Genomic DNA, 19,681 nt, shown 5'->3' with positions numbered 1-19,681 from the left:
AGCAAGCTGGGGTTTAGGTAAGTGACTTATTACTGCTTGAATAGGAGGGAAGTCTAGGCCAGCCTATTGGTGCCATCCATAATTTGTTTTTCTGCTGTTATGGGAGTCAACACTCATGCTATTTCAGACGTTTATTAATATTCCATGATTCAGAGCAATTGTTCTCCTTTTTCACCTTGCAATATCTGTGATCTACTGTTATGATCCCCTTACCCCAAATACAACAGTGTTACGCATTGTGTATAGGCGTGCATACTGTACAGTGAAATGGAGTTGAGGGATCCCTGAGGAAGGTGTGAGGACCCATGAGGAGAAGTCTAAATGGAATGGCAAGACACCATTTGGTGTGTTGTTTTCTGTCATGAGGCCTCGGTGCGTAGCCCTTCTTTTGTTAAATTGTACCCCACAAGCCTAGTTTATTCATGTTCACTGACATAAAAATGTGATTTTTACTAGACCTGGATCTAAGCTAGTTCATGTGCAGTGTAGTCCCCTGCAACATGGTTTGGAGGGCCACTGACTTATTTTTGTAACCTAGCTTTACCGCAGTTCTCCCAAGCACATGCTTAAGTCACTTGACTGTTGGCACTTTCAAATCCTATTTTGGATTAAAAACAATACAGATACTTGACTTGATTCAGTCAATTGACTGTTGCTTGGACTGCTGGACCTTATTGTTAGATCTGTTTTCAGAATTCAAGCTGATTAGTTGCTACTCTAAATATTTTCATTTGCATGTAACCTAGAGCTTGATTAGTAAAATATGTGTTACCTAAAATCCAAGGATGTGTTTCTATAAAAATGAGTTTAATTTCATTATATTCTTTGATTGGACAATTCAGAGAAAACATAAAAATCCATTTTTTTATCAGCTTTTGGGACACCATAGTCTAACCTGTCACACTTAAAAGACTAAGTGTAGATGTAAACACCTGAATTTAGTCTTTAAAATCATAGTTTTCTGTAGAGCTTGCTGTCTTAAGAATGCTTGGCTCATCTGACAAGGCATTTATAATTCGGAAACATAGATAAGGATTTAGTTGTCTAAAATTAAACTTCTGGGTTTGAAAATACTGGTGCCATGAGTTCCTTTTCAAAACATGTTTTTGTTCTGTGGCATTGAAGGATATGCTCTTTTCTAAGCTATTTTGAAAAACTGCTTAAGATTGGGATTTCACAAGTACCCATCCACAAAAACCAACTTTGCTAGTTTTTGTACTAATTTTTTCCCCTCTGGAAAAAGAATAAATTTGGATTTGTTTCACACGCGCTCTTATCGTTCAGTTGATCGTCACACAACCATCATCTTAAATTTGATGCCACATGGGGTGTCTAGTATTCCCTGTTGTTGAAAGGCAGATTATTGGAACAGACAATGTGTTGGGTAAGGTTCAACATATAGAGAGCTTATCACCACTCAGATGGATTTTTAATGGATTAGTTAATTCAGGAAAGTCATTAGAAACCTACAGAAGTTATCAGGGCAGTTACACAGGGACTTAGCTGTGCATCTCCTATTAGCATTAATGGATTTCAGCTGGCTCCCTGTTCTGAAATGGGACACTTGGCTCATGCTCCATGCTATCAGATTAAAGTTGGGATGCAGGCAGACCTTGGTCTCTCATTCTGAGAAAACAGCTAGTGCCTTAGAGATGGTCTGGCTAACACCTATGCTCTGTTTTTTGCTGCCTTATCTGTAACTTCTGGTTTCTTTGGCTAGGTTATTGCAGATTGAGATTCATAGCCTAGTGCCCCTTTCAGGTTAAATTAATTTCAAACATGAAAGGGAAACTAGCAGGATAATGAGCAACATTGTATAGCTTGGGTCTTGAAGAGAAATTCAAATTTTCTTTTCGACAGGTTGAAATTCCCATAGCCTTGTCAGAGAAGGACAAGTTGCTTTGATAGACTTTTGCAAGCGTTTTCAAAGGAACTGTCATTGTCAATATCAGTCACTGTAATTTATTATAAATGGACCAGTATTCATTCTTGCTGTGTACAGAAAACATTTTTCTTGTTTTTTCCTGCATCTGATTTTTTCAATATTTTATTTTATACATCTGTTAACAAAAGATACTTTATTATAAAATCATACCAATAATCTTCCACAGACACGGTGTATGTACATCAACTGACAAAAATTGTACTGTTTTTTGTGGTGGTAAGAATATTCTTTAGTTTCCTATGTGTTTTGTTAAGCATCTCCTTGAGTATTCCAAAGGGACTGCTGAATCCATTTCTAGCTCTCCATAAATTGTGTTTAATCTTGCCTTAACTCTGGCCAGTTGTTCTCCTTCACTCTGTCAAAAGTGTAAAGTCACCAAATGTATCTGTAAATGCATTTAATTGCCCTAGTAATGCCTCATAGTGGTTTTCAGTTAAGTTGAGTACTCAGAAAGGAATAGATTGCTTCAGAGGTAAATGATTTGTGCACTTTCCAGGGGAAATCTTTAAGGGACTGAATATGTTTTGATATATCCAGATGGCGTCAGCTTTTCAGTCTTATGTTGGTTTGTTTCTTGCCTATTTTCCAGTATCTTCATTGTAAAAGTACCTTCATCATTAGTGCTTAGCGGAGACCAAGCAGGAAGGGAGAGCGGAATATCCTTTTAACTTCTTGAGCCATTCTGAATCGAGTATAGCAGCAAAGCTTGTAGTGTCTGAAATATTGGTGAACTCAATCTTTTTACAGTCACTAAATTTCCTAAGAATAGTAAATGAAAGAAAGTTTTGAAATAGAATATGTACAGCATAGCCCCAAGTGTTAAGTCCTGAACTCCAACATGCTTTAGTACTGACAGTGGCTACAAATGCATCCATTCTACTTACTGCATCTTGTTGCTGGTTTAGAAAACATACTTCTGAAAACTATTTAGCAAAAAGAAAACAAAGATTCTCTTCAATTTTTTTTTTAAAGCACAAATCACCTTCTTTCCTCCAAGAAATGCAGTAGTTTTGCTTGTTTCATGCATTTCTATGAAAGTTCTGTGTGTCATCTTTGACAGGCTGAGAGATGCATGATATCCTTATGCACAGCATAGCCCCAAAAGGAAACAGTGAGAAGGAAACCTCTGATGTCTTGTGTGGTTCTATCCAAGGCGTTCTGAAGTTAATGGAAGGATGCCCATCAAATTTCAGTGGTTGTGGCTCATGTCCTTGAAGTATGACATATACTGAAAAGCTGATTTTTGAATGTGTACTTAAAAAGTGAATTTATATGCATTCTGTGCTGTTCCTCACCCAGAATCTTTTTGCTGTATTCTGTAGCTCTTCTTCATGCACCTTCTGCCTAATTTTGCTGAATGCTGGTGGGATCAAGTCATTTTGGACATCCTGCTTTGTAACGGGGGTGGCATCTGGTTGGGCATGGTAGTTTGTCGTTTCTTGGAGATGAGGACCTATCACTGGGCAAGCTTCAAGTAGGTCTAAATTAAAGCTTGATAAACATTATGTTTGGTGTTATAATATCAAATTCATTTCCTTGGGAAATAGACCTTCTTCTTTGCATATGTAAAATGCATGTGGTATAGAAATAGCATGCAATCTGCATGTGCTAACAATGCTGTAAACTTATTTTAAATGTTAAAAATCCATCTCATAGTAATGCTACTGTACAGCATATATTTGTAAATATGATTATGTATATATAATTTTCCTTTGCAATCTAAGTTACAAGCACTGATGCCAAATGAAAATGCAAATAGCTTTACTACTTTATAGTTTATTTTGTACAAGTAAAACTTGGAAGAAGGCAGTGAACAAAACTAGCTGTAATTGTTTTCTCATTATACAATGTTTTTAAAACTAGATTTGGGCTCACCTTGATAAGGCAATCTGTCAGGACTAGTTGTAATTGCAGAAAAGGAATCAGGCTGATTGTACCTGTGCTGTGAATTGCCTTACCCCATTGTTGACCCTCTAAAATAAATGGAGTAATTGCAAAATAAAGTAGCATTTGTTATGTAAAAGGGCAACAACTTTGTGGCCTAGTAAGTGTCAGTTCCTAGCTGTCCACGTATGGTTTCTTCCATAGTTTTCTGCCCCTCTCCTGCCTTCTTCCCTGCCAGTTGGTGGCAAGCATGGTTATCTGCACGTTACCAACAGTATAGATGAAACAGGATCAAGTACAATGACTTGTCAAAGGATATTGCCTTGAGAGATGGAGAAGGAGCTCAAATCTTGACTTCCAGATTTGTACTCTATGTGAACTTCTGTACCGCTTTCTTCTTTTACTCACAAATTTGCTAATTGCTCTGAGAACTATCCAGCCTTTAGTCTCAAGTCAATTTTCCTGCATTTCAATTCAGGAGGAATAATGAGCAATAATGAGAGTTGATGGTCCTTCTGTAGAGAGTTCACTGAAAGTTAACACAGCAGAATATCTATGGTAGGACTTGGTCTTTACTGTCTTCGTGGAATAATTTTCCCTCACGTTCTTTTAAATCCATGAGTAGATTTTTTGGACCTTTAATATGAAGAGGAGCTGCGTAGACTAAGAAGCTTTTGCTTGTGCCCTTTTATTTTCTTTTTCTTTTTTCATTGAATAAACACAGATCTTAAAGATTAGAAGGTTCCCCCTAACCTAAGATTCCACTAGCCTAAAAGAACACAAGTATCAGAAATATCAAATCTGAATCTCCTTTTTTGTCCAGAAGGGCCAGGGAAATAACAGGGTGAAAATTGACTCTAGACCTGCTAGTCTTCCTTCAGAAAAGGAAACTGAGTTGTTCTTAGATTCCGTGTCCTTTGGATGCTGTTGCTCATCTGAATTAATGTTATCAAAAGCAAGAACCAGTAACACATCTGTCAGATGAACGTCCATTTGCGTCCCCTTTCAAAAGGGAATTTAAAAGCCTTGTAGCTTTTAACAGTGTTATCACATCTCTCCAGAAGATTCACGTGCATCTAATATCGGAACAGCAGGGGTTGTGTGTGCTGGAAGTGCGGTATTTTCAAACCTGTGGAGCCAGCCCCTTATACAATTAATGAATAATGAGTCTGACAGATTCTTGAAGGATTGATGTCAGTGAGCTCTAGAACAAGGAGTCTTTGGGATAAGAACAGTGGCAGCATAGACTAGGAAGAAATATTCTCTAGATTTTCTAAGGGGGTTGCAGAATTGCAATCTTTGTTTCTTTCCTTCATGGAGAGGATGATAGATATGTTTTGTAGTTAGTTACTGACTGAGGATAGAGGAGGGTGGACTATCATAGCAGAATGCACCCTGACTGAAATGCTTAATGGATTATATTTCTTAATTCACCCTTGCCTGCTACACAGTTGTGTCTGTGAAGATCTCTGCTGTCCAGAGAAAAAGTGTGATTGTTCTGAAACATCAATAATGTGGCTATTGCTTTTTTTTTCTTTGCATATTCCTTGTATTTACTCCAGCCATCCTCTTTTTCTAGGGACATTCACACGACCACAGGGAAAATCAAAAGAGCTGTATTGCAGTTCACCCCAGCCAGCTGGACCTATGTCCGCTGGTTTGACCCTAAGTCTTCATTTCAAAGAGTGGCTGGAATCTACCTTTTCATGATCATTTGGCAGGTAAGAAATAAATTCTGTGAAATCAAAGCTGTCATCAGCTCAGTTATTGGCTGTGTTTGGCTAGAAGATATTCTAATGCAATGTATGTCCGTCACTGAAATACACAGTTAAATGAATTGATAATACAGAATTGGTCAGGGCATTGTTCACAGGAGTTATATGATAGTTCAGGAGTGTAATTACAGAATCTGTGGAAAAAAACAAATGTTACAGACTGCTGTACTGGCCATCAGATTGCTCTTTGCAATTGATACAGTTTTAAAAACTGCTAGACAGTGGGGTTTTGGGGTGTGGTGAGGTTTTTCTTTTGTTTTGGTTTTGTTCTCTGTGGGTTTTTGGGTTTTTTTTTTTTTAATGTGCTGAATTTAGTTTTTAAAATTTTTTTTTTTAATATGATCTCTTCTGCTCCTCTACCAAATTTGCCTCAGCCATTCGTACCTGATTTAGGATATGAAAGTTATCAGAAGACCTCTGCAATGTGAATTAGTGTCTGGTCTCTTAATGGGTTTCTGGAAAGAGAGCAAGTACTTTCATAGAGGTGTCTAGGGGAGAATTCTTTGTTTTACTAGTATATTCCTCGCTTGTCCTAGAGCAGGAATCTTAGACTCTTTAAATCCTCAATCTACCCAGCAGGGCTATAGTAGAGCATAAATAGTTTTCCTTCTGTGTTTTAGTTTCCATATTCATCTTTGCACATTTTCTGTAGCAACTCATTAAGAGTTACGCAAGTTGAACACTATTAACTAACTTTTTTTTTCCTAGCTGACTGAGTTGAACACATTCTTTTTGAAACATATCTTTGTGTTCCAAGCAAGCCACCCTTTAAGCTGGGGGAGAATTCTCTTCATAGGAATCATTACAGCACCCACTGTAAGGTAATTTTGTTGCCGTGCTGTTTTTTCTTCAGTTTAAAGTAGCTTGACTTCTAGGCACCCAAGAACTGCATATAGTTTGTGAATAAGTACAGCACATTTCAAGAAATTTATGCTTTTGCCACCATGCCACCAAAAATCATCACTTTTTAATAAAGTGTGTTTTCTGACAAGTAGTAAGGTAAAATGTATACAAACATCTTTGTTTCCATAGGGATGCAGAACCAGTCTGTTCCATCTTCTGCTTGTATAGCATCTCCCTGTTTTGTGAGTTAGCTGCATATGTTATCCTTGAGGACTGCATGTGAAAGTATACAAGTTGATGAGTCAGATGCTCACAAAAGTGTAGATGAGGAAAAATAAGAGCTGTTCATTTTTCTAACTGAGCTCCTTATTCTGTTTGTCTACAGGAAATATTAGCATGTTAAAGAAAAGCTAGGACATTACCATATTCTGAGTAACAGAACAGTATATATGCAGTGTTTAACAGTTGTATAGAAACATTAACCTGCTTGTAGTCATGCACACTATTTCACATTGTTAGCAGAGTCCTCTTAAGTTTTTTTTCCTGTGACATAGCTGGAGGTAGACAGAATGCACACAGTTCGGAAGTTAGAGGCAGGGAATTTCCCATTCATGAGTAAAGTGACATTACCTTGGGCAGTTAAATGGCAGCCATGCATTGGTTTATTCCTAAAATACAGCTGTTAGTGTCTCAAGTTATGTGCAGTGGTTTCACACTGTTAGTTAAATCACCTTAAACATCCTATAAGCTCCTATATAGGTGAGCTTTTAAGTATTTTTATGGCACTTGCCAAGCTGTAGAAGTCTTTATTCTTAAACAATCCTTCTATTGTTGGATTAATAACACTTGTCTTCCCCATCTGTCAGTGGAAATCGGAGACAGAGACTGAGAAAAGGAACTTTGGTTCCACTTCTTTGGAATTCCCCTCTCTAAACTCTTAAGATTTAGAAGCATAAAGAACAGAGCAGAATGGTCTCCAGACTGTTTTCAAAACAGTGAGAAATTCTACTCTGTTCTTGAGAGGAAAACACGCCAGTGGTTAGAGCACTCACCCAGGATATGGAATAGCCATATGCAGTTTCTTTCAAGATTGAAACCCACAGCTTTCAAGAAAATGCAATTGTTAATAAGTTGAAGACAAACTGTGGAAAAAGTGGGGGATTCTCTTAATTCTTTCGAAGCTGTTGCACTTTGCCTAAAAGAATTGGAGGTTCAGTGGAGAGGCAGGAGACAAATATGTAGCTTTGTTAGCCTACTAGCTTGGGTACTTTCCCAGTCCTTGCTCTCAAGATTGTTTTCTGTGTTGTTTCAAGCTATTCGATGTATGTGATAATCTGTCCTACTAGAATTGAAGCCATCTGGTAGACATCCAGCATGATTGCATGTGATTTTAACCATCAGCACTTCATTTTCAGTATAGATAAATTTGTAACATAAACTTGTTTTTTAAATGTAAATACTCTAGGGACTTTCAACTTCACTGAAGAATTTTCTTGTTTCCCTTCTCAGGCAATACTATGCGTACCTCACAGATACACAGTGCAAGAGGGTGGGAACTCAGTGCTGGGTGTTCGGGTAAGTGTTCTTGCTACATTCTTGAAACACTTGGACAAGTGTTAAGTATGAGTCCAGCACAGGAACAGGCTTTGCATGAGGCCAGTCCTTGTCTTGTGTTGTTTTCAGTATAAAGAACAGTATGGAGAGATTTTCTTTTTTTTGCAAGTTCAGAGGAAAGGAAAATTCTGGATTTGGAGGTAGAACATGGGAAGTGATGGAATGAGTAAGGAGAAGAACAGAAGGAAGAACTAGAAACTGCTGGATAAAGCTAGGCTCCTTCAAAGTAGCATTGGCCTTGCTGCCCATATTCTCAGTCAGGTGAGAAGGATAAAGCTTTTGCCTCTACCACTTGCCTGTCATCAGAGCAATGTTTACCTGGCCATCAAGGTGGGCATTGCTGCTGTTAGTGGAATCACAATAGAAGACAGTGAAACAAACCACAGTTATCAATTATTTCTATTCTGTTCTCAAAGAGGGAAAAGAGTAACACTATGAACGATGGTTACCTTGGCTACAATGTCTTTCAACATGTCTCTTGGAGGAGACCTTTAAATGAAGAGTTTGCATGATTGCTTCTGGTGAGAACTACCTTCTCTAGATGGCTTGACTAAAATGTACTGTTCTGGAAACCTAAACCATATGCTATTGTAGCGTTGTAAAAGCTTCTTGTAAACAAGCAGCATCATAGTGTCCCTTTTGATTTATGACTTGGAAGCTTACAAATGGGAAAACATAAAAGATCCTAAATCGTGTCTTAAAGAAAAAAATATAATATGTATTTTAAGAAACTATTCAAGAAGCTAATTTCTGATGGCAATGATTTTGAATTAAAACACCCATTTCATTCTGTTTGTCAAGATTAGTGTATGTCTTATTTCCAGAATTTTCTGAACCATTTTCATGTTTAGTAGAAGAATCTATTACTGTTTGAAATTGGAATAGCATTTCAGTGAGCCATAACATACTCAGATCTAATTTAGAGACAGTGTTCTGGCAAACTTATTTCGCCTTTACTGTTAGTCTCAGGGATGTTATGGAGTTTTAGGAGCAGTGCTGGGCTGGAAGGCATGTTTCCAGGTGCACTACACCACTGTAAAGAATATCCCTTTCTCAGCATTTAATTGAGATGAGAGCAGACCGTGCTGCAATGTAATTAAAGGGATTTCTACTCTTGTTTTAAATGTACCCTGGAGAACATGACACATGTCTCCTTGGGTTTGGCTGGGCTTAAATATTCACTCTTTCACTGACTTATCACCTTCCTGGATGGATCTATTACTGTCTTCAACTCATGACCGTAACATCCAATGGACGTAAAAAAGGTAGTAACTCTGTTCTTGTTTAGTTTTACTGGTGCTGAGCAGAAGTTGATAATATTTTCTGTAAGCCTAAACCTCCTTACTTAGGGAGGATCCCCCTCCTCCAAACATGCATTATGATTCCTAAAGAGATTCTGTAACATACACAGTCCTTAAAAAGGCATTGGATTTTTTAATGATCATGGCAGAGTAACCTGTCTTTCTGGGTTTGGTATGGATGGTGCTTTAGTACTGAAGATAGCTAATAAATCACATCGTTAATATGACTACTTAATTTACAATTAGAATCAAACAACCTTGCTCTGTTTGTGCATAAACATCTTAGTAGTTACAGATCAACTGTATTAATATTTTGGAGATATGCATTTGAATACAGACATGTTACTGAAACCTGTATTTAAATGATTTAGGAGTTGAGATGTTTATATGAAAAAGGAAATTTTCTCAACTATAGATGATAATTTTAGAGTCCTATAGAAGACATTTTAAACAATTTTGGGGGAAGAATTTTCAAGTTCTGCATTATAAAGAAAGATAGATGAACTTCTGTTTCATCCAAGAGAAAGAATGTAAACATATTCTTTTGCAAACTGAAGGGAAATAGGATGCTGAATGTTTGCCTTCTGGCTCTTAAAAATTTTTAAGGATTACAGAAATCGTCATCCTTGGTTCAAAGCTCTCACTGAACACATTAATGTAATATATTTGGGCATCTATTTATTGCCATATCTCTTTATGATCGCATAACAAGAAATGCAATAGAATATTCATCTACAGTCCAATCTAATCGTGGGAAATGTGCATAGAGTAAGTATTCTCCTTGATACTGCTTGCTTCTGTAATCTGCTTGCTTCTGTAATCTGCTAGAAAAAACAGAGCAACACTAGGAGTTCCTGGTTTTTGTAGGAAAAACAGCACTCTTACAGTAATTCAACTATCCAGAATATAATTTCTGAAGCAATTAAAAGCAAGCATATAGAATATTCATGTCTGTGGTGATCAAGACACACTTCTAAAGGCACAAATTTAATTTGTAACAGCCTAACCATGGGGATAATTAAAATTAGTGCCTTGCACTAGTATGAAACTGTGTTCTTTGCAACTTGACATATACTGTAGCATCACTCTTGACAGATGGACGGTAAGTGATGTAAGGCATGAACAAGGCCAGTGCAACAGGTCTGCTGGAAATTGCACCATTTTCATTAAGATGAAGCCTTTCAAAAAGGAATATCTGTTAGGATGTTACAAGACCATTTTGATTGAATAAAACCTTACAGTGTCTTTAGTTCTATTGAGTATTCTCATCACGCTTCAGTAGGACACTAACACCTTTCACTGTTACATTCTTCTGTCTCTTGATTTACCACTTCTTTAACTGTAAGAGCTGTCCTGTTGTACAATGCACTTCACCCAAGTATTCTTGACAAGAATAATGGAAAGAATGTATAAATGCAGCGCAAACAGCTGTATCACTTTTTGAGTCCTTGTTGAGAATAGCCTATTGTTTTGTTTATACCTTCGGTATATCATACCCTCATAGGTTTGTTTCCTGATGATGGTCTTTCTGTTCCCACTCTGTAGTTCAGTTTAACTATTTTTTAATCTGCAGCTGAATCAGTAGGAATAATATAAAACCAAGAAAGAAAAATAGTTGGTGACCCAACAGAGTAACACTGCTCTCAAGTTTTTACTAATACACACCTCATTAATTTGCGGTATTGGTCGGTTAGGTGTTACTTCCACAATTCTAAGTTTTGGCCCCACTCATTCTGCTGCAAGTCACATTAGATGGTACAGAGAAAGCTGTAACTTATTATTTGCACCAGGACCACCTCTGCAATACCAGTGGTTAAGTCATGCATGCATCTTTCCTCCCTCTTTCATGGAGGGAACTGGGTCCTGTCTGCCAGGCAGTAGAGCTGTTTTTGGCAGCTCCCTGGTTGTGGAGGGTGCTGGTAGGGAATGTGTCCTGCAGTGTCGAGGTTGGAAGACCGGAACACTTGACCTGATGTTAAGTGTGCCTGCACACATTTGAGGAGGAGTGTTGCACGTGCTCATACACAACCTCAGGGTGCTGGTAGGGAATGTGTCCTGCAGTGTCGAGGTTGGAAGACCGGAACACTTGACCTGATGTTAAGTGTGCCTGCACACGTTTGAGGAGGAGTGTTCATGCACATGCTCATATACAACCTCAAAGTCACTATTGAACAAGTTAAGTATTAAACTTTTATAAATGTAATAGTTTTCTTCATGATTTGCTTCAGCTTGAGAAGAGTCAATTTTCTACACTTTTGCTGCACCAGTCACATTTCTACACTTGTGTTTGTTAAGAAGAGGTAATTTTGTGTCCAGGACCTACACAAGCTAAATATATTTCTATGGCAAGTGATGGAAGGTTTGGATTCATAACCCCTTGTTCCACACCAAGTGATGGACAAGCTTCCATAGCTTTGAGCCTGAAAAGATGTAAACATCTGGTAATGTGTAGAGAGCTGGAGATACTTGTTTTGATTCCCGTAATGCCAGAGAGAAAAGTAAATATTGCAATTTTTCCTCTTGCATTTCTCCCCAAATCCTCTGATACTGTAATGTGGACCCTGAGTTTACACATAAACGAGCAAATTCTCAGAGAATTTGAAATGCTGTTTCATGTTAATTTTCTCATTAAAATCTATCTGAAGCAAGCAAAGTAGCCTATTTAGAATTGTAGTAAATTTATATCCAGCGGAGAAATACCCAAAGCACAGTTCTAGTTCACCCAACAGGGAGTCTGTTGGTTCTTCAGCATGGAAAAGAAATTTATATCTGGTGAGGGCTGAAGCACAATGGTAGTAGGTATAAACAGAAATTCTCTGCTATTGGTGTACGTACTCCTGCTTGTTCCCTGGAGAAGCAGAGACTCGCGGAATTGTGAACTGCCATACTTTTTGTATGCTGTTTATGCTGAAGAAAAGTATAGAAAGAAAAACAAATTTCCCAAGGAATTTCAGTGGTGTTGGGGAGATGTGTGCTCACTAGAGAGTAGTGCTTGTTTAGAGCCAACAGTCTGGGGTCTGGGTTGTGAATGTGTGAGTTAAACCTTTAGTGTTTTTAACCGTTTTTTCCCCCCCTCTCTCTCATTTACCCACAGGGTTATTGCTTTCCTTGAAGCTATTGTGTGCATAAAGTTTGGACAGGATCTTTTTTCCAAAACACAAATACTGTATGTTGTGTTTTGGCTTCTCTGTGTGGTAAGTGAGATTTCTCATGCGAAACATAAAGCATGGCAAAAACATCGAAAGCATCTAAATAGCTTCCTCTCTGGAACATTGGCAGCAGGGAATCATTGTGGAGGAATGCTGGTAAAGAGCTTTGGGCACGTCCTAGGAAAAGCAAATGCAAGATCATTTGGAACACACTTTGAAAGGACTAGAATAACTTTTTTTCTTATTTCTTGACATAGCAGAATATAGGCACCTTACCAGTGCTTAACAATGAAACAAACACTAGTTATAGGGCTTTTTATCTTTATGAGAGAAAGTGTCAGTTCGATTGAGGCTAACTATGGAGGTGCTTCCTATAGTGCCCACTGGAAAGGAACAGGAGTTAATGAATAGCATTAATAAGTAATGCATGTTGTTTCACACTGAAGTCTTACAACTACATAAACAACCCTGCTTTATCAGGCAAATCATTCTCACTCATGCTGCAACTTTCGGTACTTCAGCGTGATTACTGCAATGCAGCATGAAATGCCCATTTTATAACAGTAAACAGATGTTTGTCCTGCCAGACTTGTAACTCTGATGCCAAACACGTTTGGTCAGTGAAAAATAAGGCATTTATCACAAGCTGACAGATAAATACTTCTCCCTTCTATCTGGGAACACAGTCTGAACAGGTGATAGGGAGTCAGAATTTATTGTTCCCTTATTTAGCATGATTACTTTATTCCTGAAACTTCAGAGAAGAAAAGTATTGAATTGCTTCCTGGATCAGAGCACCACAAAACCAAACATGTAATCCCGCCTGAAGCATGGGGCAGGGAGAAGAATTCTTTTTCTCCCAGACTGGTTGTTCTTGATAATATATCTACAAGTGCCTACCAACTGCCTTTGTATGATGACTGTAGAGGGCGAGGACAAAAAGCATGCTGACAGTGTATCCTGCATGTATGTGGTGATCTGTGTGTATTCTCATGCTCCCATTGAGAATTGGTCTGCATACCCCATGGTGGCAGAATGTATATGTACCTTGAAGCACGAGTCTTACTCATCCTGACAGAAGATGCAGAGAGAAACAGAGCATTAAAGTCTCTGAATGCAGAATCTCCAGGGACTCTGAGACCTTGAACCAGCAAGGAATTTGGAAAAAGTTTTACAGATTATCTTTTCTTCTCCTTCCTTGTTTAGGCCTTTACAACTTTCCTGTGTTTATATGGTATGGTTTGGTACGCAGAATACTACGGCCACCGAGAAAAGGTACGTTATTAGGAAGCCTGTTTTTGTTTTATACCAGAGTTAAAACTGCAATGCTCCTAGATATTAGAATTCTTTACCAGAGCTAGTGTGAGGGGGGATGGTCCCAGAGTCTAACTGAAGTCAATAGAAAGAACTCTGAATTCAGTGGGCCTTGGACAGATCCCAAATTACACTGTGGTTTCTAAAGAATGCTGTCCTCTTAGTTACTCAAAATGAGGCTGTAATTTTAGTAAGGTATTCAGGGATGAATGGTTAGCTAATGTTCCCATTGTACAGGTGGAATGCTAGGGGAATATTAAGAATACTTGGTTACACAACAGGTCACGTGACAAGGGGTGAGTTCTTATTGTGTCATCTATGTTGTACCTTCTAACTAGGAAGGGAAAAGTCCCAAGTACTGGCTGAATGTTTTATGACGACTTCTGCCACAGTTTAAATTCACAAGTCGAATCACAAACAGGAGAAGTGCTCATCACAAGAACCAGCATCCCAATGACATGTGTCCTTCTTGTTTTTGCAGACCTTATCAGAAAGTGAAGACAGCCCGTACAGTCCAGATGCTTCCTGGCTTCATTCTAAATTCACCAGAGGTACTGGCACTTTTGCACCTATATTCTTGAAGTGGTAGCATTAAGGCTTAGCACTAGGAAATGAGGCTTGAGAAACTTACCTTGGAGACAACTGGACTTATTTAAACATCCCTGCAGGAATTATACAGATAAATCATCTACAAAGCAGTTTGGCTTTACTGCCTTTTTTCTTCTAACTCTTGGAAATGTATTTATTTTTTAATGAAGCAACTGATTTTTTTCTGCCTTTATTCCAGGCCATTCTTGTAGGTTTAGGGCATTATGCATTTCATAACTGTTGTGGACAGGTTTTCTCTCTGAACATTGTATGTTTGATTTGAAACATATGAATGTGAATTGTGCTTTTATTCCTGCTTGTTAAGAAACAGTCAAGAATGTGCTCTGGAGCTTTGTGTTCTTACTGCCTAGTCAATGCAGTGCTCATGGTTATAAACAGCTTTGTCCTAAGCAAAGGCAGCCTCCTTCTCTGACTTCTTTCCTTCTAGAGGTCAGTTAAGTTACCTGCCTCCTCTGTTAACTCTTTAGTGTGGTCTTGCTTATTGAACAAATACCAAGATTCACACCTGGAAGTTATCTCTGTCAGAGTTAATGCTCCAGGTGTTTGTATCACTAAAAATATTTCTTATTTATCATATTATCATATTAATATCATCATATTTCTTATTTATCATATCACTCTTACTGAAAGAGTGGTTAAACATTGGAACAGGCTGCCTAGGGAAGTGGTTGAGTCCCCATCCCTGGAAGTATTTAAAAGACGGGTAGATGAGGCGCTTAGGGCCATGGTTTAGTGGGCATGGTGGTGTTGGGTCAACAGTTGGACTCGATCTTAGAGGTCTCTTCCAACCTTAATGATTCTATGATTCTATGTTTGAAAAGCACCTACAGCAGACCTTCTTGATATTTCATACATGATTTTTCTGGGTGCTGATATTAATTAATTCTCAGTTTAGTAAATCTGTGGATTTTTATATTTTAGAGAAAAATTGCTTTCACTCAAAATGTTTTTCCCATTTATATATGCTGGAGAAATCTGGCCAAGCAAATCTTTCTCTGACTTTCTGTTACTTCATTAATTACAAACTTCAGCCTCTTTCATGTTTTGCTCTTGAATTCTTGTTTCAGTCCCCATTGTCTCCCTCTGCTTTCTCAGCACCAAATACGGTCTGCAATATGAAAGACTGAAAACAAGAAATGTACTCTTACAAGGATTTGTGATCTCATTTACATAGTTCTTAATTTCTGATAGTAGTACCTGCCAGTAATAAAAATGTGGAGGTTTAATTATTGATGTCATTTAAAATGGAGGATGTTTCACCACTATATTCTGCTATAGCAAACTTCTGAATTTTTTGGAGGAGGAAGAATTTTACAGAAGTCTTAAGAATTGCTTTTTTAAAAAACTAGGCCGCTAGATGGAGTACGAGTATCAATCGTATTAGCCAGAAATAATCCATACTGTAAACACTATAGCTCTAGAAAGCCTTACTGTCTTCTAGACAAGAGCTTGACAATGTCAAGATGCACATTTAGTCAAAAAATATTTATTTCTCAGCAGGTGCTGACAATAGTCCACCAAAACATTCAGTCAATAGTGAAAGCCATTCATCTAGAAGGAGGAATCGGCACTCCAAATCAAAAGTAACGAATGGAATCGGCAAGAAGTAAGAATGGCCTCTGAAGATATCCTACAGTGTGACCAGAGGTGACAAAGAAAATCAGACCTGAATTGGCTCTGAATTTCCAAATGGAAGATTGATTTTTAAATTTAAAAGTTAAAGAAAGGAGGTGTTGAAGGAAAGGATGATCAAGAGGAGCCACCAGCGTGTAGTGCAAATCATTGCTTGCTGACACTTGCCATTCACGGATTTAAATCTAGTTTCTTCAGTGTGTGGCACCAAAAGCTAATGAAGAGTATGCTGGAAAGAAAAGTAATTTTGTCATAGCAGGTACACCCTGTTTTGTGTTCAGGTGTTACAAGTGCATTTTTAATATCTTAGTTGAGGACTTAAACACAAAGGTTAGTAAACTGATAATCAGTTGGCATAGTTGGTTGGATTTTTTGTTTTGCTTTGTTTTACTGTGTTTTTGTTGTTTTCTAGAAGAGTGTGCAATCCTTTGACTAAAAGCAACTCTGCCCTTCTTTCTCAGTCTCACACTAAACTTTTCTGTACAACAGTTAGTAAGTATTTAAAATTTCCATACTTGTTTCCATCTGCTTGCTTTTATGTAAAGGCTCTTTAGACCTGGTGACAGGGTTTTACCAGCAAATAAATGGGTCCAGGTTTCTTGTAAAGAATGTGAAACTGACCTTCAAACGTGGTTCTTCTGTTAGGCATTGTCCTTCTGCTTGGTTGTTACACATTTGATTTCTTTTATGTTTTTAAAATACTTACATAAAAGCCTGTTGCAAAGTAGAGGGCTATGCCTCCTGCCCTCAGAGACAGATTTCATGTCACTTAGTTGTTTTTCCTCCTTTACTGCAGTGTATTTTGCACCTTCAAGTGCAAATATGTCATTTTTTCAGCTGTGACACATTGTGTACAATGTTCCTTCCCACTCCCCTCTAATTTGCCTCTGCCTCAGCTGGAACCAGAAATCCCAGTGTCTTCAGACTGATATCAGAAACTGCTTTGAAGGCTCTGATGCCCTACTAAGCCTGGTGATAAGGCAGTTTTTTGCTGAAGCTCAGTTGCTTACTACTTCCATAAACATAATTATTTGTGAAGGCTTGCTGTAGTCTTTGGTGTCTGAAAGGCACTATGATATTACTATGATATACCCCATTGCTTTGGTATTTCCTATCATGCAGTCAGATACCCAACAGCGAAGTCACCCTTTCTTGTAAGGTGGGGGTTTTTTGTGTGGTTTGGTTTTGTTTTGGTTTGGTTTTTTTAATGTATTAATTCTGACATCTAGCAAAGTGGATAATTCGCCAGCAGTGAACATAATGATTAAGTCAAGAGGTAAACAATCAAGAGCAATCAGTTCCTGTATTACGTTATCAAAATGGTTTTGTGCCAATTAGATTTTGGGATTCATGGGGTTCAGAGGGGTAGATAGCTTAAGCAAGGATAAGTAATACCCATTTAGTCACTTAGTCTTCATAAGAAAATGGGATTTCCTTTTTCTTTGAATAATGTTACTGTGATTTGCCACAGGCTAAGTACTAAAAAAAAGAATGCAGCAGAGACTTTAAACAAGTGTATGATACTGTAAATAGAAAAAAGTATCCTGTGTAATCCATTAATTCCTATGTGCCACAGATTATTGATGTTTTCAATGCACTTAAGTGTTGCTGCTGAACTCCTCGGAAGCCCTTCATTTCCCACCCCCCTTTTCAATCAAATGTAAAGTGTACAACTTGGGAAGTAACATAGTAGAAGCTGCTATATCATCATTGCTACAGTGACTTTAAATGTTACATGAAAAAAAATGTTAGGAAGACTTCCAGGCTTTCCTACAACTACTTGGTTTCCATTCATACTATAGCAATTCCATGTATTGCCTCCTTATTTGTAATGTACTACATATTGATGAATGTATTTGTAGATTTCTTTGGATACTGAGACTTGTTACTTTTTTATTTTCTTGGTTAATAACTCAGTCTGTGTAAGACTGAAGAATGGCATTGTAAATTTTCTATCGATTTGATACCAAAGCAAGAGATTGGAAGCCTAACGGTTTAGATATTTTAAGTACTGTGGTTTTCGAAGATGAGAGCTTGTTTTGTACTTGCAAGGAGTATACGCACCAACTATGTATACAAAGCTTACGTGTGTAAGCAGATGCTGAAGTACAATATCTACTTGCCTGTGGGGACAAGCACACATTTTGTAAATGCAGACCTGGTGCTCACACTGCTGAACTGCACCCTAAAGGTATTGGAAAGGCAAATACGAAGTGTCATCTTGTTGGAAGCTGACTTCTGTATACTATTACAACAGCTTGGCCTTGAAGAAATGTTGTTTGACAACAACTTTAAAAATATTTCCCATTTAATTTTTTTGTGTTTGGTTGGGCTTTTTTATGGTGTGGTTTGTTTTTTTTTTTTTTACTACTTTAAAAGAGGGATGGTTAGGGAGAGGGGAAACTTAAGTAAACTATTCAAGTGCTGCTTGGAAAATGGCACTTTGTGTCCTCTGTCAGCAGTTCTGGCTGGAATTCACATGTGTTCTCACAAGTCCTCCACTGACTAACAACTGCGCCCCATCATTTTGGATGTGAGCTTTGCTCTGTCAGGCATTGGAAAGGTGCTTTTGATCACTGCTGTAAAATTAGTGATCTCAATTTTATCATTTACTGCGCTATTGCTGAATTCTGTATGTGTGTAACACCTACAATGACAAATCACTGAGCTGTTCAGCAGCAAGCATCCACGTATGAGTTCTGCTGCTTGAACGGTATTTTGTAACAGTCATGGATGCACTGTCCTGCTTTCAACTACTTGTTCTGTCACAGCCTCTCATTCCTACTTTCCTGCTTCTGATGTTCTTTCCTTTCTCTGTCCTCTAGTGATCTCCCCTGCTGCTGTGGAGAGATCTGAATTGGCCCTCTGGAGGCTGTCCATCAATGATGTCAGTCATTGAAGGGAGGCTAATTCGGGGCAGCGTGGTGTAAGCAGAGGGTAGTGGCAAGAACTTTAAGTAGTAGATTAAATAAGAATTGAAAGTTTTAAAATGCAGGTATATAGTGAACCAGAGGTAGCCTTGAGTACTGGATTCCAGTATTAAAGTTGCTGCATAGATCATACACATCTAATTAAATATTTGGAGTGTGATTTCAACCAGTGCTTTTGTTACTCTTCTGTGAAGATCATCATTTGATGTTCCAGCTGTTAAAACTTTAATATTTTTTACTTTGTTATCACAAGAGGACACAGATGTTACCATGTATTTAATAGTTTTTGAATAGAGTTGCTCTGTATTAATTGCAAAGTATTGTATTTTGCAATAACTCAGTAAATCAACCCATGTCACCAGTATGTGTGTTTGTCTGTACCTGCAAGGCATAGGAAATGATTACATACTGCCTTTAGAAGCTGTTACATTTTATTTTATGCAATTGCATGCTGATAAATGCAGCGGTTCCTGAGCAGCCTACAGTGCACACGAAGGTTTTGCTGCATGTTATTATTTCGTAACAGCAGATCTGATAATAATAACACTTATATTATGCCTTCTGAAGTTTCCGTAGTATACAGGATAAGTCTTGTCTTAATTATTCTTTTTGGATTTGTTTTACTATTGGATGGGAGAGCTGAGTTGCAAGATGGTCTCATGACAGACCTTCAAAGAAGAAATGA

General features: G+C 38.0%; 1 protein-coding gene across 3 annotated transcripts in view; it reads left to right on the top strand.

Moving 5' to 3' along the window:
• The window catches only part of PTDSS1 (phosphatidylserine synthase 1), a 29,940-nt gene extending 10,582 nt beyond the window's left edge, over positions 1–19,358 (top strand). For 2 of the 3 annotated variants that reach the window (XM_009324406.1, XM_009324405.1), the window contains exons 6-13: positions 3,268–3,419; positions 5,409–5,550; positions 6,313–6,425; positions 7,957–8,022; positions 12,457–12,556; positions 13,718–13,786; positions 14,307–14,376; positions 15,932–19,358. In XM_009324406.1, the coding sequence (XP_009322681.1) occupies positions 3,268–3,419; positions 5,409–5,550; positions 6,313–6,425; positions 7,957–8,022; positions 12,457–12,556; positions 13,718–13,786; positions 14,307–14,376; positions 15,932–16,044 (825 nt within the window). In that variant the 3' untranslated portion in view covers positions 16,045–19,358. The remainder of the gene's footprint in view (positions 1–3,267; positions 3,420–5,408; positions 5,551–6,312; positions 6,426–7,956; positions 8,023–12,456; positions 12,557–13,717; positions 13,787–14,306; positions 14,377–15,931) is intronic. The other variant, XM_009324407.1, reaches the window with a different exon arrangement.
• The last annotated feature ends 323 nt before the right edge of the window (positions 19,359–19,681 follow it).

This window comes from Pygoscelis adeliae, unplaced genomic scaffold, assembly GCF_000699105.1.
Source record: "Pygoscelis adeliae isolate BGI_AS28 unplaced genomic scaffold, ASM69910v1 Scaffold145, whole genome shotgun sequence".
Taxonomy (NCBI): Eukaryota; Metazoa; Chordata; class Aves; order Sphenisciformes; family Spheniscidae; genus Pygoscelis; species Pygoscelis adeliae.
This window is presented reverse-complemented; position numbering and strand designations above follow the sequence as displayed.